We start from the raw sequence: 20279 nt of genomic DNA on the forward strand, positions 1-20279 counted from the left end.
TGACATTATCTTTCGTGTTTCAATAATTATTGTTGTTGTTGTTGATTTTTATTACGATCTGTCATCATTGTGCGCACATCATCAATCTATATTGAGATTTAAACATCCAAGAGAGAAAATACAGATCATCATGTTTTCCAAACTCTCTGCCATTCTCTTCAAGAACAATAACAATCAACAAACCAATTCTAGTAATGGTCATCATCATTACGATCATCATCATGAACATTCCAACTCCTCTTCAGGCGAAGATTTCATTCATTCTCCAATATTATTAACCAATCATCATCATAACACTACGAATGGTATGCCTTTGTATACCATTCTCGATCCTCAGAATCATCAGGATTCTCCAACCATTGCAAATCAACATGTTCGTGGTGGTGCTAATGACGTTGAAAACGATCCACAACAACATCCATGGACGCCTTCATCATCCTCTTCTCCTTCTCACGCAATCATGACGAGTCAAACGAGTTCGAACTCAAATTCTTCTCCTTTCATTCAGAATCAACAACACAATGGAATGAACTCGACAGCGACCACTCCTTCTTCTCCGTATATTTTCGAATCGACAACAACAACGACCATGAATTCAACTTGTGCAATGAAAAATTCCAATCGTTCTCCTTATCATCATGGACAATCGTTTCAAAACCATACATTGGAAGGTGGTAGTGATTTCTCACATCAACCACATTTCACAGAAAGTCCATTACCACCAAATACAAATCATCAACAATTATTTCCAACGTCCAGTTCCTCATTGACATCTTCACGTTCGAAAGAAGGTCTCGATGGTAATCACTGGACTTCAAATGTGACTCCTCGTGGACCATTTGCAATATTTGGTACAATTCCACATGATTTACTCATTGACATTTTCTCCTTTCTTGATTATAATGAAAGATTTAGAACTGTGAGAGTCGTGTCACATCAATGGAATAGTTTTATTTTTGAGAGTGAAACTTGTTTGTTTTTACACTTTTCGAAAAACATGTTGCGTTTTATGAGTGCACAAAATGTGTTGGATTTTGTTCGAAATTTCCAAAAGTTGAATTGCATTACGATTTATGGTGAATATCAATGGGAATTGAGAAGAAAATGCATTCGAGAAATTCAAGCAACATCTCCATCTGTGAGAGAATTGAAAATTATCGATGCCACTGAATCTGAATTGAATAGCGTGAGAGATTTGACATTTCACGGTTTACACAAACTCTATATTGAGACACCCGTTGTGACAAGTAACTTTTTGACCATCATTCATGATTTGGCTCCAAATATTACTTGTCTCTCTCTTAAATATACTGTACAGGAAAAAGCAGACTCTCTTTGTAAACTCTATAACAACTTTAACAAGCTCAAAGAATTGAAATTGGCAGTGACACAACCCTCCAATCATATTTATGATGGCTTGAGTTTATCTCAATTGGATACTCTTGAAATTCACAATTTCATGGGTTTCATTGGAAGCAAACGATTTACCAACTTGAAAACTCTCAATGTTTCTGGCTCTGTGAATGATATTCCAACCATTGTACATCTCTTCCCAAATATCACTTCATTAGATATCAGCACCTTGTATGGATCCAATTCAGACACATTCGAAAACAAGTTGTGTGAAAATTTACCAAAACTTCAACTATTGAGTCAATTGACCATGACCGATTGCACCACAAGTTTATCCATGCTTGATGTGTGGAGTAGTGCGTGGACCACACTCAAAGAACTTGACATTTCCAGAACTAGTGTGAATGATTCACATTTAGAACGACTTGCAAAATTACAAAATCTTCAAGTATTGAAAATGAGAGGTCTTTCCATTACTGGTCAATCGAGTCGGTGTAATTTTGGTGACGTTCTTGTTTCATTGCAAAACAATCTCACCATTTTGGATGTCAGTGAGTGTCGATTATTGGAAAATATGGTCCCAAATACTACTCCAAATCCTCCAACTTGTTTCAAAAAATTGAAAATATTTGAAGCCAATGGTGCCAATGTACTCAGTGAAAAGAGTGTTTCATTCATCTTGTCCTCAGCTCCAAAATTAGAATCCTTGTCACTCATGGCATGTAACGAAGTGAAAGATGAAACCATTGCGAGATTATGCACCAAGAGAATTGTATACATGGATTTAAGATATTGTCGACAACTTGGAGATCCAGGATTTTTGAAACTTGTCTATGATCAGAAATTACGTCAATTGCAACATTTCAAGCTAGCACTTTCCTTCGATGTCACACAATTGTCGATCGAAGCAGTTTTAAATCAAGCTAAAATGCTCAAAACTCTCGAATTGAACAGCTGCAAAAAGTGTAATTCTGATCATCTCATTGCAAAACAATTTTTCGAACCTACGAATTTACCATGCTTGACACATGTGGATTTTTCTGGTACCATTATCAGTGATGTTGGACTATTGAGTATTTTAACAAGTAGTGAAAGAGTGAAAACTCCTCTTTCCAATTTAGTTTCACTCAAATGTGCTGATTGTTATCATTTATCACATGATTTTTTGGATGTTCTTGACAAGTATCTAGTTAAAATTGACAAACCTCAAGCAGTAATTCCAATCATGATTGCCGATAAGAAGGTCGTTTACTTTAGATGTCCTTATTTGAATATTGATGAAGTGAGAAGTTCACTTCCACGACCGCAAATTGGTCAAAAATTCAACACGAGTTCAAATACCTCCAATAACAACAGCAATGGTAATAATGGTATGAATGGTTCACCATTGACTTCTCTTGGAGGATCTGGATCTTTGAAAAAGTATTAAATAATGAATTCATTGATGTTCGTTTTGAATTTTTCAAACCCTTAGACTCTTTGGAGTTAAAGAAATTTGGTAGATTGATTGAGCACTGAAATAGATGAATAGAAATCAATTTCTGTCATTTTCACACGTATTGATTTGGCAAATCAGGTTGACATTACTGACATTCTCAAGTTCCGAGTTCTATAAACAACTGTGATTACAATCACTCAACTCATCAAAAAAAAAATCACAAAATGGCCAAAGTCATCATTCAACCCGATGAATTAACCACTGCTGCTTCCGTCCTCTCTCTATCCCCTCTCGAGATCAAATTCTCAGCTCCTGCTCGACTCTATCGTTCAAACTTTTCCTCGGAATGGGAATATTCAGGAGCTCATGGTATTGTAACCGTCAATGTGGATAAAGCTTCCTCCTCATGTTTCATCCGCTTGGTTGATCTCTCTCGTAAAACCATTGCCATGGAACAAGAATGTTATGAAGGCTTTGAATATTTAATCTTGGCCGATAATTTCCATGCGTTTGAAAGTGATGATCATTTTGTTGGTTTATTGTTTGCAGAACGTTTTGATGCAGCCTTGTTTGGGAAACAAGTGAGTCAATTGATACGTTTAACAAGTGGAGGAAGTATCAATGCTCCTCCAACAATGAATGCATTACCAAAACCAACACGTACTTCATCGGCCGATGTTACTACTGGTGCAGGTAGTCCAACACTTCATCCTCAACCACCTGTGAAGAGAGTGGTTACTACTACGACTAGTACTACAACAGCAACAACAACAACTCCAACAAAATCAGTAGAACCTGAAAAGAGAGAAACTGGTGGTAGTTTCTTGAGTAAATTCTGGTCCAAGGATAAAAAACAAGTTCCTGACAAGTCAACGATCAAAATTTCGGGACCCAAGATTGACAAGTTTAAACACGTTTCACATATTGGATTTGATCCAAAGAAGGGTTTCACTGAAATTCCAGAAGAGTGGAAGCACATCTTTGAAAAGGCTGGAATTTCTGAAGATGAGTTGAAGGATAAGAAAACTGCCAAGTTTTTGATGCAAACCATTGCTACAGTAGGAGGTGACAGCGGAAATGCAACATTTGCAACTCCACCACCCCCAATGGAAACAGGAAATTTACCAAAACCTCCTGGAAGTAGACCTCCTCCACCGCCATTTAAGGGCGCATCCAGTAGTAGCAGCAGTACTAGCACAGGTGGCACTGGTGGTGGATTTGTTCCTCCTCCTCCAACAAATGTACCAATTGTTGCCAATAATATTCCTCCACCACCTTCTTTGGGTCAAACAGTTTCTGTATCAAGCCCATCGGGTGGTGATGAGAGCGGCGGAGGTTACTCTGGAATGGACATGTTGTCAGAAATTAGATCTAAAAAGCTAAAAACTGTCAAGCAAGAGGATTTACCTGACGTTTCTCGTATGCAAGAGAGTGAGCAAAATAGCTTGGCTCACACTCTTCAAAAAGCCATGGAGCTCAGAAGAGCCAAAGTTGAAATGTCAAGTGAGGAAGATGATGACGATGAAGACGATGATTGGGAATTGTAAATGTAACTTGTCAACTCGTGATTTGTTATTTATATTTGCCTATTTATTATCAATAAATTTTAAAGTGACATTCTTCAATTTTACATGAATTTGTTTTAGGGTGTCATGTTAAAATTGTAAAATTCATCACAATGGTTCAATTTACAACACTTCAACAGGCTGTGAAGTGGATGGTTGGCTACTGGAATCTTGTGAAGATTCGGCAACGCTTGTAGTGTTGTTTGGTGCATGAGCTGTTGCTGCATTATCGGTTGTGTCAGTGGCTGTCGATTGTGATGCGGTAGGTGTTGATGGTGTCGTTGTTGCAGTGGTCGTTGAGGATGGCGTGGTACTAGTAGCCACAGAAAAACTCTTGAGTGGTGGCAAGTATTGCTTGCTTTCATAAATTAAGGCCGACAAGGTAGCCAAATTATCCACACTTCTTTTCAAGTGAGTTTGGATGTTTTGAACTGTTTGATGTGTTCTTCCCATTCCATTGCCTAATCGTGTCAATTCAACATTTACATGCTCCAATGCGCTGTGATACTTATTGTGCAGCAAACTCGCCAATTGTTCATTACAATGTTTCAATTCCTTAATTCGAGATGTCACTTTGATTGGAATTGCATTTGGATTCTTTGATTCAGGATTGGTTGTCATTTCTCCAGTGAAGGCTTTCTTAAACTTTTCCACAGGCTCTGCCAGAGTTGCCACTTGTAATTCAGATTTAAGTTTGTTCAATACTCCAGAAAAGTATGTTGAATAACTTGGTGAACCACCTGTCTTTTCCAAAGATGGGGTAGATGGAGTAGTTGTTGGTTTTGCTGAACTCAGCGAAGAATCTTGCTGTTGCAATGTTGTTTGAGAAGAAGAAGAAGGGATTGATGAAGCTGCATTGGATTCCGATGGTTGTGATTGTTGTTGTTGATCCACAGTAGAAGCTTGTTGTGATCCGGTCAATGTCGTAGTTGCAGCAATTACATTGGTCTTGAATGATTTCCATAATGATGAAAAAGAAGGTGAAGATACAGGAGTGGTAATTGCAGAGGACGTGGTGGTATGGCTTGATGTAGAATTTTCATCATCCGATGATCTGTTTCTTGTTGGGCGTTCATGTTGTTATTCTGCTTTGAAGGTATATTCTCCACTGATTTTTCAATAGAAGTAGTAGTAGCAGTATTATTGGTAGTGTTCTGTACTTGTTGATCATCCATGTTGGAAGTTGCCGATGAAAAAGCTACTGAATTATTTTGATTGGATGATTGTTGCGGAACGAGAGTGGTTTCTTCTTCTTCTTCTTCTTCATCCTCTTCATCATCTTCTCCTTCAATTTCTTGAGGTTGGGCTTCATCATTCCGATCATTGGATGGTTCTTCTTCAAATTCTTCGTGTTCCGAGTCTTCACCTTCGATCATTTGATGTTCTTCACTCATTTTTTAATAATATTAAATAAAAATCTTTATTTAAAATTTCCCATTCAAAGATCTTCCTTGTGAAGAAACGGAGTATGAATGGATTCTAGATTTGTAGAGGATAATTGAAAATGTTTTTGGAGAAGTGCTGATGTTGGATGAATGAGTGGTGGTGGCTTGACTTGTGTTGTTCCATCTCCACCAGATGGTTGATTGCTTTGTGAAGAGTGTGTCGAGGAATTCGAAGAGTGGACATTATTACTTTCTGGTTGTGTCAATAATTCTGAGATTGAGAATGTGGTATCGTGTTCATAATATTCGTTCAATAATTTTGATAATTGTTCAATCCATGCAAGAGAGTCGACGCCTCTAACCTTCTTGTCAATACCTTCAATGTCCATAGCTGCTCTAGTTTTCATGATTAATAAAATGTATTGAATTAATGTTCGCATATGAGGTGCTTCTTTGAGAATGATCTCAACAATCATACGTAACGTGATCGAGTTAGGATATTGCTTGTGTTGAGCCATTTTATCCAATATTGGCTTCATTAATTTCATTCTTGATGTTAAAGGGCTCAAGTTAATAATTCGTAACAATTGTGTATAGTGAACAACATCCAAAAAATCCTCGTCATAGGTCTCGAGTAATTCAATTGCTTTGTTGAGAACGTTCATGTCAACATTGTCTCCAGACACGACTGTTGAAAGGAAGAGAGAAATAAATCTAGGATTGCATGCTATTAACTCTCTAGGATAATATTTTGAGATGATTGTTGTGAGTTTTTTCAACATGGTCTCTCCGTCCATACGATTGAGTTGCATAAATTTGATCATGACAGATCCAAGACTTGAAAGAAGGTCCGCAGTAGGTTCAATTGTTCTCTTTTCAAAACAAGTTTCCATGTTATCAATTATTTTCTGAATTGGATAATCATGCGTGTCCTGGTCTGAAAGTACCAAAGACTTCCAAATGTTGAAATAAATGTTGAAAGTTTGAGCCGAGTATGGAGCCAAATAGTGACTATTAGCCTTATCAGTTGTATAATATTTCATGAGTACAACGGAATCTGCTTTTCGTTTTAAATAGTAACATGTGGTAAGCGCCCAATTTACAATCTCTGTGTTGATAGATTTTGCAGTCTTTAAATACCTCGTAAAGTAGCTCAAATTAATGCTATTTCTACATAGAGCCATCATTATTGATACCAAAATGCGATCGTTCATTGCAATATTCCAATGGTTCATAACAGCTGTCACTGCCTTGATGTCACCTTCGCTAATGTCAACATATGGGTTGCATGTATGTAAAAAGTAAAAGTAACTTTTCAAGAAAGGCTCATCTGGTTTCAACTTCAATTCCGATAGTACATTAATAATTTGTTTTCCTTTTTCGAAAAGGGTTATTCTGATGTGTGGATCTTTTGTTCGACTCACGAAAAATGAATATCCCTTAATAACTATTGCTAGAGTTGCAATATTGAGATGGTTGGGAAAGCGTTTCTTGGTCTCCTCGAAAACATCAAGAGCTTGAATTTCTCCAAGTTCAATTAAATTGTTCAATAATGTGTTAATTGATTTGGTATTGCTGTCTAAAAATTGAGAGAGTGTTGTCAACAAGTATTTGGACATTTCTGGTCTCTTGTATTTGGAGCATTCGTTCAAAAACACTGAAAGAAGGCGTTGAATATTTTTCAGAGGTTTCGTTTCTTGGGGCAGTACATTAAAGGTCATTGAAGAATAGCCTGGTACCATTTCTGCATTGAACACAGAGAGAGGGTTGTATGTTTCACTTGATTGAAAAAGGGTTTCTATTAATCGTTTGAGGGCCTCGAGTTTGTTCTCTCGAATATATGCAAAAAGTAAAACCCTATAATGTTTCCAATCAATCTCCACGTTCAATTTGATCATGTGTAATAAAACGTATTGAACCTTGACATGGAGTGGTACAGTTTCGATATATCCAAGTTTTTCTGATAGTTTTTTGTCACCCTCAATGATTAATTGATCAAATGATGAGTCCTCAAAATTTAAGTCGTATCGCTCCAACAAGCAACACAAAAACATTTTGAATGAAAGCTTATCTATGGGTATGTCACTCTTAATATCCGAGGATTTACGATAATGTCTCGTAGTTTGCTTTGATGTACTAATTAATGTAGACAAGTGATTGGGTGAATTTGATTCTAATGAGAATTCTTGAATTTTTCCTCCCGATAAGAGAAAATTCCAAATATTTTGTAAAAGCAAATATTCTTGATTCAAATTGGTGCAAAAGCATGAAAGAAAATATCGGAGACTCAGTGTAGACATGACACCTAACTCGTAATAAAATTTTGCCAAGCTGATAGATGTTGGGAGATGTTTGTGTTTCTTGGCCACAATATATAAAATGTAGTGATAAAATGATGGAGTTAGCAAATGTCTTTCGTTAGCGTACTTCTTTTGCAGGGAATGGAAGGCTCTCACTGCTGTCGATACCTGTTTGGTATCCTTGGGTTTTTTCTTTATCTGCAGTAAGCAATCTTGAACGTCTTGAGGAAGTAGAAGGAAATCAGGGAACAGTTCAGATTTTTCTTCTGTATTGACTTCATTCATGGTTCATTTTCTACTTCCTCTGTCTCTTCGTCCTCCATGAATTCAAAAGCATTTGAGCTATTCGCAGTGTCATCATCATTATTTTCGTTCAATTTTTTCAAGAATGTTATTTTCGAGTAATAATTGCATGGCTGTTCTGTCAAGTAAATATTGTTCTTGACAAGTATATAATTGCTATTGCTCGTATGATGGTTCTTTGAATTATTTAACAAAATTAATTTTGAATGGTGTTGCGACCCATTACTCCGATTATTCACAAGTGATGGACCTGCTATTATTCTTGATGATACAGACAACATCCAATAACCCGAATGCCATGTGGTTGAACAAAGTGATGATGATGAAGGCGTAACCGAGCGAGATGATGAGGCTGCCTTCCATAATCGTTGTTGGCGAGACATTTTTTTCAAAAAACAAAAAAATACACAAACCACAAAACCAAAATATTTCGGAATAAAATGCTGAAAAACAGCATAAAAGAGGACACAAGATTGCGCCAAGATTTCAAAGCAACAGTAACCCTCACACTAAATACAGCCTCCACTTTTCGTTATGAAGGTCGTACTTAGAGCCAGAGGAGTGATACCCTTGTTCAGTGCTTCCAATACACTGCTGTCAATTTCAGACGCGGATTTGTCCTACATGGCCCTGACATTTTGAATTTTTCTTACAAGAGGTCACTATTGGTTATGATTTTATTATTTGTGAATGAAATAATTCGAGACTTGTCCCGTTGCTGATGATGAAAAAAGAGCTTATCAACTCTTAAAAAAATGCACACATCCTATGGCAAAGCCTTTTCCGCAAGAGCACCAAAGCAAATACTTTTCATTAGCTTGTTGTGGATCTGTGTTTGGATTGTGGTGCTGGTGCAGGGCAAAGAGAGTCTTTTTACAAAGGTTCGGAATCGGTTGTTGGGTGCTTCTAATATTCATGATGAATTGCGAGTCGGAGATGATAACGATGAAATAAGACAAGAAACTAATTTATATTTGCAACGATTGTCAACATTACTGAAGGAAAATATTTACAATCCGGTTCATAAGTCAGCTATTGAATTTTATATTCGGAATTGGTATAGGCAATCAACCACGCCACTGGTGCTTTTTGCTACTGGGAGACCAGGTACAGGTAAAACAAAAACGTTTAATTGTATTTCAGAAGCGTTTTTTGGATGCTCTCAACAACAACAAGGAAAACACAAATGTTATTTGCAAATTAATGGAATGGATTATAGAAATGAACAAAATTTGACAGTAATTGAGAGTGATCTTTCGAAACATGTCATTGATTTTATTAACAAGCGCTACAAGACATGCAACTTGATCATCATTTTAACGGAATATCAACAAGTGGTGCATTATCCAATAGCATCTCTTATTGTGTCCTTACAAAGTAGTAGATCTGCAACACGCTTAAAACCTTTTGTAAATTTAGGAAATGTCATGTTTTTACTCTCCGGAAATAAGGCATATGAAGGTAGCGTGCCTGACGAAAGTCTAATGAAAATGTCAGAATCTGGTGAAGTGTCTCAAGTACAAAGTAGCAATACAATGAAGAGTCGTCCCAAAACATCTGAAATTGACAGGAGAATTGAGAATGATGTTCAATATATTAATGAAATTAATCCTCTCTCTCCATTTGATCAGAAGCTCACTGGATTAACTACAGAAATCAAGAATACATATCTACAAAAAGCTCGTTCTCTATTTACATTACAGAATACTGCAGTATTTACATTCAAGCTTAAATCGGAACAATTACAAGAGGTTATGAAGCTGAAAGTAGGTATTGCTCTTACAGCAGAATTATTCAATTATTGAACGTAATTCAAGATACGTGAATATATTTACATGATCCATAACCTGAATTCAAATATTATTATTGACATGGACATTACTGAGGCTTCCAGGTTGTTGTTGAACCATCTAATTCAAACATCTAAATGCTTCTATTCTAGACCTGGAGGAGCAATTCAACATTACATGCAGTCATGGTTTAAGAGTATTGTGATGAATAGCAATGAAGATGGTTTATTGTTATCGACACACGATATTCTAACCAATTCACACACAATCACCTTAGCCTCATACAAGTTTTCACAAATTGAAAACTTGAAATGTGAATTTAAAGAACAGAGTATATTGGCGAAAATGCTAAATATTTATAACAATAACAAGCAATTTTCCAGATATATTCAAAGCTCCAAGAATATTCAGATTGAATGCAAGTTAAAAAAGATTGACAATGTTGAAATTGTTTACCTTCGTCCATCAGGTACCTTAGTTAAATTGGTAAATTGGGTGACCCGTACGCAATATTTCAAGTTTCCAGAATCCACCATTCAGCAGTACAAATCAAAACAAAAAGAAATAGACTTGGCCACGACGCCCAGACTTTGTTTTCCAACTGAAACAACCAATTTATATGCATCAGATTTCAAGCAAGCCTCTGACCATACGTACACACAATTGTGTTAGAGGAGATATTGATGTAATTTTTTCACAGAATATTTCACGTAAAGTCTCACATACTCGTTCTCGGAGTTACTTGATTTTGAAATCAAACTCTGCTGTCAATTATTAAAACTTGAACATCGCCCACGATCAAACAACATTCTAAAAAATGGCATCAAGCAAGGTTTGGAATTCACGAACGAGTTCCTTCATTATTGTAACGATCATTTTGATCGTCCTCCTTATTCCAACGAATGATCATCAAATACAAGCACAACAACAGGAAGAATTTTATGATCCAACGGTTGGTCCAACGTACGAAAAACCACATTTTCGGAGAGCAGAACAAGTGAACAAGAATTTGACTGAAGGATTAAATTTTCATTTCGAAAGTCCCGATCCGAAATTATTAATTGATGATTTCACTCATCACTCGCTAGATACGGCTTTATATATTGTATTGGGTGGAATTGCTATCTTTTTGTTGTTTTTTCATTGTATTTGAAAAAAGAAGGAAATATTTTGGTTGCCTTCGTTGTAGCACTACTCATTTCGACCAATATTGTGATTTTGATATTCTTTGGATTCTCTGTAAGAAGTGAAATTATTGAATTTTCTTTGGAGCAACGAGTCAAGTGTCGAGAAACGGAATTGCAATTTTATGAAATGTGTCGACAGCAAACAACTCTCTCTGTCACTGATTTTCTAACAGGAAGAGCAATTTTGAAAGATGGAGAGAAAATTAGCCAAGATTGCTCCAAACTCATTTCAAGTCATGTTTATTGCGATGCCTCAAAACACTTTACAAATTATTTTCAGGTTCTCAACCGAGTTGTGGGAAGAAGTGCAGCTGAGGTGACAAATGCATTCTTTGGAAATTTAACATTTTCATCATTGAGTTGCTTGATCCTTTTTGCGAATATTATCTTTGCTTATGTTCTGCTTGCCATTTACTTTTTCGGTAAAGTCCTTGTGGCCACTCTGGATAAATTTCTTGCGGCCAAAGAGCAAGTTCGTAGGGAAGTCGTTCACGAGCATAAAAAAATCAGTAATTTCAATAGTGGAGATAAATCAGAGATGGTTGGGCAAACTTTTGATGATTCTCAATCCGTTGTAAACGCAGAAAAAGACGGTGAGGATGAGTAAGGTCAATACATATGATGAAATGCAATATTGTTGTTTTTGACTTGGTCTTCATTGTCATTTCACGACGCATGAAGTAGATCGTGTTGAGAAAACACATCATTTGTAATTGTTAAATTTGTTGATCATTTGAAGAATTTCTATCGTTTGATAATTCTCTGAAACAATCGATCATGTTTCTCGAATTCTTTCAATGTCAATCCAGGAGTCTTAAATATGCTAATCAAATTTTCTAGAATGACATTCCTTAATGTTGTCATTGACCCATTCTTCTGCATGAGTGTGTCATCCAATACTTGACTCACAGTTTTTCCATAAACTTTTGTTAACATTTCCAACATTTCTAAAGATGTCACATTTTTCAGAATTGTGTTCTTCATGTAACGTTCCCAAACTTCCTTCTGATCCATGTTATAAACTTGATGAAATAACCGAATTAATCTCTCACTCAATTCCACAGAATCCAGCTCTACAGCCACTTCAACTACCTGTAGCTGTCTTTCTTTTGAAAATCCATCCTCCTCTTGAAAAGTAAATCCATAATATCGATTGAGTACAATTCGATTGAGACCCAATGCGATTGCTTGCACTGGATCATCCCACAAGAATAAATTCAAACAAGCTCTCATCACACTCAATTGCAACACAATCAACGGCATGCAAATTCCAATGAGCAATAAATATAATATTGATCTTTTACAAAATAATATTGAATGATAGGACTGCTTTGGTTTCAAAAATCCGTGAGCTTGAAATCGTTTGGAAAGCTCCCTAGATTTCAATAACTCATCCATACTCGCACTCTCTAACATTTTCTCGACATGAAGATAGGACATTCGGGTTTGTTCTTGATACTCTTCAGGTGTAATTTTTTGGTGGTAACATTTTGGTGTCCTTGTGGAATGATGCCAATAATCATGATCATTTGCCTCTTCCGTTCTTATGATGTTTTTGGAAGAATATTTGCTGTACATTTTTTGTGAGTTTCATTGTTTGATTATTGATGGCCTTCCAGTTGATTTGATTTAAAAAATGCTGCCGTCGGCCCATCCATCATCACGGTGCTATCCGTGTTGTAAAACACATTCATCCCAATTAAATTTTCCAAAAATTGATGGTTTGACGATGACGGATATTCATTCAGGAACAACGAAATCAGTAGGGACCAATAACTACCCAATGATTGAAATGCACTCATGTTTTGGAAGTTCATCCTCCACGACCGCTACTCGTACTACTGCTATTCAAACAGCCGGAACAGTTGTTGCAAGAAGATTAAAATTATTGAAAAGACATTTAAATATTTCCAAATGGTTTGATAATTCTCATCAAACAAGAAATCATCAGTCATTACAACAAAGCAACAAGAACCAATCAATTTCATCATCTAAACATGTTACGGATCCATCCATTCCATCATCGGAAACAAAGAAAAAAAATTCTACAGAATTATTTAGGAACTTGTATTACTTTTCAAAATGGATGCTAATTGTTACGGGAGCTACTCCTTGTTTATTGATAACATTTGCATCTAGAATTATTCGGAATTTAGGAATTGGTTTTGTCAAGCAAATACTGATCCATTGATACGATTGAAAGATCGAATTGTGACAAAATTTGTTATACGAGCGTCGAAAACAACATCCTCTCTCTCTGAAAAAGAACAACTCTTGAAAGATTATATCATTCTTTCGCACTTGTACCTTATTCATCCAATTATCGTCTTTTTTTGTAAATTATTTTTCTGGGCACTTTTTAATCAATTGACAGTTCTGTACGAGAGTGATTTAGCTAGGAATTTGCAACAGCTCAATGCATTTGAATATTACAAATTAATGAACAATGAAAATCCAAACATGAAAGTTTCAAAATCTCTCACACTACATGACGAACAGCTCATTAAGCATAATGGACCTTATATTTTCGCAATTGGAAATCAACGCAGTTTAGCAGATGGTATTGTGGAATTGGCTTACAAAACTCAAAACTCTGTCACCATCATGAACATTGAAATGGCATTATTTCCATTCTTTGGATGGATTAGCTATGGTGTTGGAAGTGAGGTCATTATTCGTCAACTTCCCAATCAATCTTGGAATGTTTTAGATTATATGAGAAAGACCATGAAACGAGGACTCTTTCAAACCTATATTTATCCTGAAGGTGCCAGACAAACTTCTGACAGTCGAGAATTACTCCCTTACAAGATGGGTCTTTTCATGTTAGCCATTGAAACTCAAGCGAGTATTGTACCAGTTATTCATTATGGAATTGATGATATTTGGCCCTACGATGATTGGCGAATATATTCTGGTAATAAGGCATATGTTGTGATTGGAGAACCAATTTCTACAAAAGGCATGGTACTTAATCAACGATTTGAGCTCATGGAATTGTATCGAACGCGAATTAAGGAAATGATTCAACATCTGGAAGAACGAAAAGGCAAGCATCAAATTGACAAGTATTATAAAAAGTTGTGATTTTGAGTGTGTGTCATGTCCATCACCAAACAATTGATTTTCAATTTTTAATTTGTTTATTAAAACAAAAAAAAATGGATATTTCTAAATTCCTTGCAGATGACTTTGATCCGAAAAGTTGGATTAATGAAACACTCTCATCATCAGTGTCAGTCGGAAATACAATAACTTCATCATCATCGGAACCAGTAGTACTCTCGGGAGGCACCTCTTTAACACCTCCATTGGGAATGGGCGGTTCATCACCCATGATGATGACAATGGATATGAGTTATCAAGTAAATCAAGTCATGCTGAAATTACAAGTTTTATTCTCGGATTTAGGATCGTATATGGAACAGGAAGTAAAGACATCCATTCAGAAAATTCCAAATGCCCTGTTTGAAATTGAAAAGATGCAAGATCAAACCATTAATTTATTTGTTTCTGTAACGAGTCTTTATAAGAAGATTGAAAAAATTGATTCGGAATGCTATGAAGGAAACAAACATTTTGAAACATTGAAACAATTGGTACACCTCAAGATGGCTCTCTCTTCTATATTGTTAACGTTGGAACAATCCAAATCACTGACAAAGTCCATGCAGCAATTGGATTTATTATTCCGAGATCGTGCCGCATCGACACTTCATCCAGGACATTCGAATATTTCACTCTCTCCGAACAATGTGTCCACATCATCATCGGGAGCCAAATCTCCAATATCCACCACTCAAAGTCCAAACTTGAACCAAGTCTTTGCGGGAGAAGCATCGTCGCACAACAAGATGTATCAATGGAAACTTTGAGAGAAATGACGAATCAGATTTGTTGTGTCGAAGAGGGAGTACGAACATTGGAACCATACAGTGAAAAAGTGAAAACAAAATCAAAACCAAAACTGTTGCAATACAAGGAAAAGCTCATTAAATCTCTCATTGGAGGAAAATTCGTGGCGGAAATGATGGAATCGTCTGAAAAGAGAAATATTGAAGTGTGCAGAGAGCTGATTTTATTAACCCAACGAATTGACAACATTAATGGTATTTTCACAATTTTCGAATTGTATTATGAGAAAAACTATAAGGAAGTTATTCAACAACAAACCAAGCAGCAACAATTTTTCAATCAAATTCTTTACATGCTCAAGCACGAAGACAATATTTATCGAAAATTATTTCAGGGATTTGCCTCTCAGGACGAGTTGAGAAATCAAGCCAAAATTAAGCTTGTAGAATATTGTTTCAATCACAAAAATTGCTCTCTCGTGCAAACCGATGATTTACAGCAATTGGTAATGATCCAGTACAAATCGACCAAGCTTTTTGCCAAGCAACTTGAAGATCTTGCCAAATATCAATCCATTCAAAAGCTGCTCTTTGAACCGTTCGCTGTGACCCAATCTTCCTATTTGAAAAATCTCGAGAAGGAATATCTCATGAAACAAGTGAGACCACATTTATCCATGAGCGACAATTTTGTAGAATGTGTCGATGAAGCTCTCAATGCATTATTTGTGGAATGTGAAAATGCTTTGGATCGATGTATTACTTTTACCTACGGTATTGAGTCTCAAATGTTTATTCGAGTCATTAATCAAGTATTTGAAGAATTTGGAATTTTAATAAGCAAAACAATTCAGACAGAAATGAGCAAGACAGTCAAATCAAAGAAGACCACAGCCATACAAACAGATATTTCATTCACAACCAAAGACAGAGAGAGTGTACAAAATGCTCTCAAACTCTATGAATTACTTCATGACAAGGAAAATGGAGTCAAGAAAAAGTTAGAGGATTTGGAACAAAAAATCAAGTCCAAACTTCTTGATGCTCTCAAAGAAGTTCTTGCAAAGAATGTGGACGAGCACTATGTGAAAATTCAAAGCGAACAAGTCTTTATTCAGTTGAACAATTTTTATAACAGTCTACAGGAAGTTCAATTTCCGTTGTTTACCATGGCATTCAAGTCAGTGGATATTAATTTGTTGCAGCCTTCACACAACTTGGCAAAAACCACACTCATGACATTTATTTCCTCTCTCGTTACGGGAGCTACAAAGAACTTGACAGGTAAATCATACTATCTCTCACTGATAGATCCTGGAAATACTGTGGAATATGTGGATGACATTCATTTACCAGAATTACAGCACTCCATCCCACCTTCGAAATTTGTGTCACAAGTCGGTGAATATCTCATCAAGTTACCTGAGCAATTGGAAATTTTAGCCAATGATGATTTTGTAGCGTATTGGATTGACAAAATTTGTAAGGAAACATTGAATTTATTGTCGTCAAGCGTGGAGGCACCTAAGAGCGGAAGCAAGTTTCAAATTCTTCAGTGGAATGCAGATATGCGTTATTTAAGGCACGTATTGGTCGATGTACTCGATTTTAGTGGATCTGAGTTGAATATTTTGACTACCATTGGAAAATAAAGCCACTCCTCTATAAATATGTTGCCTTAAGTGTGATTAATCGTTGTCGATGAATGAGAATTTTACTATTGTTGTTTAATTTTTATGGTCATCCGTCTTCGCTGTTATTGACTCTTGGAAATGACAAAGTAAGCATTTCTACATTTGACTGCAGCACGTCTCACCCTTCTCTTCTTGTCATCCAAACAAGCCTCTAGACCTCTAATAATCTCCTTCTTGAGGGGAAATATTTCATGATAGGGAAATCCAATCGTAATTTCATGAAGAGCCTCCAAAGATAATACTCGAATATTTTGTGACCGTTGATACTTGGCAGTCTCTAGAAGTATGGGAACAAGAGCACTCAAATGCACTGCCATTTCCTCTTTGGCATCTGTCAGCAATGTCAACGTTGTCTTGATAGCAGCATATATTAATTCTTCGTGTGAGCTTCATCTTGTGCCAACGAAGGTCTCATTTCCAAAAACTTTAAAACAATTGGGAAAATATTTTTCACTTCACTCAAAATAACTTGTGTTGGAACATTGTGAATCAAATTCGACAGTGCCAACAATATGGATCCAATGATATGAGGTTGATGACTTGTAGTTGTAATAGAGTCCATTAATTTTCGAACGTTCATAGCAAAGAATCTCTGCTTGTACAGTACTTGCACAATGGCGTGATTGTCTCTGTGGAGTGAATTTTCATCTTCTCCAATGGCTGTCAAAAAACAGTCAGCTGCTTTCTTGTTGAGTTTTGATGAAAAATGTTGTTGAGGAAATTCAAATACGAGACATGAGCATAAAATGTTGGAATAGGCATCTGCATACACGTAAGCTCCTCGCATGACAAGTCCTTTCAAAATCCAAGACAAGACTTCTAAATAACGGTCCAATGCTAAAATATGATCCGTTGGGATAGCAATACCATTCAACACTTGAGAAATTGGTTCTAAAACGAGAGTATTGCAGAGGGAAGTCAAATATTTAAATTCATTCGATTCGAGAGGAAGTTTGTTGAGGAGAGATGCAATGGCTTGGGAAAGGAAAGACGTGACGCCCATTGGATGCAAATTCTGCAAGGACAAGCTCAATAAATTTCCAGCCATTTCTACAATACTTGTCGTGTTCACTTGAGGATGGCATGAAACAATTAATGCTGAAAAAACGGAAGTAAATTTCTTGATGGAATGACCAGAGAGACGAAGACCAATGTTTCTCTGCAATATCTCATCTAATATTTGTTGCTGTTGTTCAAATGGAAGTGCTCGATTAAGTAAGAGGCAAATATGTGACATTTCTCCTCGATGGGGATGTGAGTGGTCATGTCCACAACCAGCTCCACAAGACGATCCAAACTGGTCATCCATTTCTGCTTCAAGTGGCTCTTCATCAGTCATCATTTCATTGTTAATGTTATTATTATTGTTATTGTTGGAAATTTCTTCCTCCATTTCAGAGAGTTCAATCAGTTTTCTAATATATTTCATTTTCTGTGAGTCTTCAATTAAGGTGACATCCAATCCACTGATGGTTTCTAATATTTTTGTTTTTTCATTTTCCTTATTCATGTTCTGTTGTGTTAAATTGAAGGAAATCCGCTCAAATAATTGTTCAGTGATAAACGGTGTTAGCGTTGGGCAAACGGTTCCTATTTGTGAAATGACCGATAAAATGCGGTTGATAATCTCGGAGCGGTTTTGACACGAGTATAACACTTGAATGAGCGGAATAATTACATCTTTTTGAATAATATCTGGGGCATATTTGTAAATCCAAGAAATATCCTTAACAGAACGATCCTTATACTCTTCCAATGATTTTGCATGTAAGAGTGTAAATGACTTGTGGTCCTCTCCATATGATTTCAATAAAATTCTATTCACATAGACATCTTTCAAAAGGGAGGATTCAATTCTGAAAACCGCAAATCTTGAAATTAGTTCGATAATAACAAGAATCATTTCCTTGTCATCCTTATTGAATTGCTCTTCATACATGGAGATAAATAACGTCTGTGCTTGTCCTATCAGTTGAACAATATGTTGTGGAATGTTGTTCAAGTGTGAAACAGTAAATGCCTCTGCTAACGCTTGCAATACTTGTGTCATCATGAGAAATGTTCCATAAATTTTGTCATAGGTCTCTGATTCATTGAGAATGGTAATAAGCTCTGGAAAAACTCTATTGAAAACAATGACGGAAATGTCGCTCGAAGCTACTCCACATGCATAGAGCATTCGAGCGTATTGTGCAGCAAATTTGCACTCTTTGGAACGTAGCTCAACGAGAGCAGTTCTCACAATTGCTTCAATATTTGGAACGTCAAATTGCTTAATACGAGAATCATTTGGAAGGACAACCACTCTTGTCGTTCTCGTTATGAATTCATAGCACTTTTTCATGACATCTATGGAACTGGTTTTGATAGCTTCAGCCTTAATATATGCCCAAATTTCAGTTAAATATTCTTCAACCACGGAAGGCCCATACTGTTCAATACAATAGCACATGTATTCTAATGCTTCAATTTTGGTTTCAATGAGATCACTTGAAAGTTTCTCTAAAAGAAATGGAAATAGACTTGGAGCGAAATACTTGTTACATGCAAAACATTTCAAAAGCTTGTTTGAAATATCACTTCTGGTGATACCTCTTGTATCATTAGGAGGAGGTGTATACGTGATTGGAAAGTAACAACTAGTGACATCAAATAAATCGTCAGAAATGCCAGTCAAGATTTTTTCAGTATTCTCAGACTGCATATCGAATAATTCAATAATTCGAGGAACCATATCAAAACAAGTAATGAGATTGGCAGGATCACGTTCTCCCTCAATTGATTGAATAAAACCATTCAAAAAATTCACAGATTTGACAATGGATGGAAATTTGTCAATGAGCAAACTAAACCATTCAAAACACATGGCTCTTGTTTTTGTTGCGCTCTGCACTCCTGAAGCACTTGCAATGGATTGAACATTGACATTCTCAAAAAATTGAAGAACAATGTGAGTGCATTGTTCAAGAGAGATGAGATTGGGCCATCTATTAAAGCACACAAATAAACAAGGTACTAGAGTTGCCAAACAATCAAAGTCATATAATCGATCAGTTATAAATCTTAATAGAGTTGTTACTAGTTTTGTTTGATGATCATCTTGATTATCCATGTTTTGATCGGGAACGTTTTCCAAAATTAAATGTAAGATTGCATAGGCTGAGCCTCTAATCTTTTCATCGGTTGCATGATTTAAATATTCACCTAATAATTTAATTCCATCATTGATGGAGAGTCTTCCTCCCTGCACATGATCAATGAGAAGCCTTTTCGCTCCCTCTTTTTTTGATGATGGAATATCGGGATTGCAAAAGGTATCAATGAGAGAAGCAATTTCGCTGAGAATGATGCTTCCGGGCTCGATCATGGCCGCTGTATTGGTTGATGATTGCATGTTGAATAATTTTCTC

The 20279-nt window shown here is 36.3% G+C and overlaps 11 protein-coding genes across 11 annotated transcripts; 6 read left to right on the forward strand and 5 right to left on the reverse strand.

Moving 5' to 3' along the window:
* Window positions 1-130: 130 nt before the first annotated feature.
* Window positions 131-2782, forward strand: C9374_002486 (uncharacterized protein; the record flags this gene model as incomplete). The annotated part of the gene is made up of 1 exon (XM_044691909.1): window positions 131-2782. The coding sequence occupies one exon, from the start codon at window positions 131-133 to the stop codon at window positions 2780-2782; it is 2652 nt and encodes an 883-aa protein (XP_044550734.1).
* Window positions 2783-3015: 233 nt separating this feature from the next.
* C9374_002487 (uncharacterized protein) lies at window positions 3016-4338 on the forward strand (the record flags this gene model as incomplete). Its single annotated transcript, XM_044691910.1, has 1 exon — window positions 3016-4338. One exon carries the CDS (start codon window positions 3016-3018, stop codon window positions 4336-4338), a length of 1323 nt encoding a protein of 440 aa, XP_044550735.1.
* Window positions 4339-4479: 141 nt separating this feature from the next.
* On the reverse strand, window positions 4480-5750 carry C9374_002488 (uncharacterized protein; the record flags this gene model as incomplete). The annotated part of the gene is made up of 2 exons (XM_044691911.1): window positions 4480-5304; window positions 5466-5750. The coding sequence occupies 2 exons, from the start codon at window positions 5748-5750 to the stop codon at window positions 4480-4482; spliced, it is 1110 nt and encodes a 369-aa protein (XP_044550736.1).
* A 44-nt stretch (window positions 5751-5794) lies between these two features.
* C9374_002489 (uncharacterized protein) lies at window positions 5795-8326 on the reverse strand (the record flags this gene model as incomplete). Its single annotated transcript, XM_044691912.1, has 1 exon — window positions 5795-8326. The coding sequence occupies one exon, from the start codon at window positions 8324-8326 to the stop codon at window positions 5795-5797; it is 2532 nt and encodes an 843-aa protein (XP_044550737.1).
* Window positions 8327-9099: 773 nt separating this feature from the next.
* Window positions 9100-10806, forward strand: C9374_002490 (uncharacterized protein; the record flags this gene model as incomplete). The annotated part of the gene is made up of 2 exons (XM_044691914.1): window positions 9100-10110; window positions 10162-10806. The coding sequence occupies 2 exons, from the start codon at window positions 9100-9102 to the stop codon at window positions 10804-10806; spliced, it is 1656 nt and encodes a 551-aa protein (XP_044550738.1).
* A 1259-nt stretch (window positions 10807-12065) lies between these two features.
* Window positions 12066-12899, reverse strand: C9374_002491 (uncharacterized protein; the record flags this gene model as incomplete). Its single annotated transcript, XM_044691915.1, has 1 exon — window positions 12066-12899. One exon carries the CDS (start codon window positions 12897-12899, stop codon window positions 12066-12068), a length of 834 nt encoding a protein of 277 aa, XP_044550739.1.
* Window positions 12900-12957: 58 nt separating this feature from the next.
* Window positions 12958-14408, forward strand: C9374_002492 (uncharacterized protein; the record flags this gene model as incomplete). Its single annotated transcript, XM_044691916.1, has 2 exons — window positions 12958-13416; window positions 13461-14408. 2 exons carry the CDS (start codon window positions 12958-12960, stop codon window positions 14406-14408), a joined length of 1407 nt encoding a protein of 468 aa, XP_044550740.1.
* A 74-nt stretch (window positions 14409-14482) lies between these two features.
* Window positions 14483-15196, forward strand: C9374_002493 (uncharacterized protein; the record flags this gene model as incomplete). Its single annotated transcript, XM_044691917.1, has 1 exon — window positions 14483-15196. One exon carries the CDS (start codon window positions 14483-14485, stop codon window positions 15194-15196), a length of 714 nt encoding a protein of 237 aa, XP_044550741.1.
* A 152-nt stretch (window positions 15197-15348) lies between these two features.
* C9374_002494 (uncharacterized protein) lies at window positions 15349-16827 on the forward strand (the record flags this gene model as incomplete). The annotated part of the gene is made up of 1 exon (XM_044691918.1): window positions 15349-16827. One exon carries the CDS (start codon window positions 15349-15351, stop codon window positions 16825-16827), a length of 1479 nt encoding a protein of 492 aa, XP_044550742.1.
* Window positions 16828-16931: 104 nt separating this feature from the next.
* C9374_002495 (uncharacterized protein) lies at window positions 16932-17186 on the reverse strand (the record flags this gene model as incomplete). The annotated part of the gene is made up of 1 exon (XM_044691919.1): window positions 16932-17186. The coding sequence occupies one exon, from the start codon at window positions 17184-17186 to the stop codon at window positions 16932-16934; it is 255 nt and encodes an 84-aa protein (XP_044550743.1).
* Window positions 17187-17239: 53 nt separating this feature from the next.
* Window positions 17240-20263, reverse strand: C9374_002496 (uncharacterized protein; the record flags this gene model as incomplete). Its single annotated transcript, XM_044691920.1, has 1 exon — window positions 17240-20263. The coding sequence occupies one exon, from the start codon at window positions 20261-20263 to the stop codon at window positions 17240-17242; it is 3024 nt and encodes a 1007-aa protein (XP_044550744.1).
* Window positions 20264-20279: the final 16 nt, after the last annotated feature.

This window comes from Naegleria lovaniensis (assembly GCF_003324165.1).
Source record: "Naegleria lovaniensis strain ATCC 30569 chromosome Unknown tig015, whole genome shotgun sequence".
NCBI classification, from domain to species: Eukaryota; Heterolobosea; class Eutetramitea; order Acrasida; family Naegleriidae; genus Naegleria; species Naegleria lovaniensis.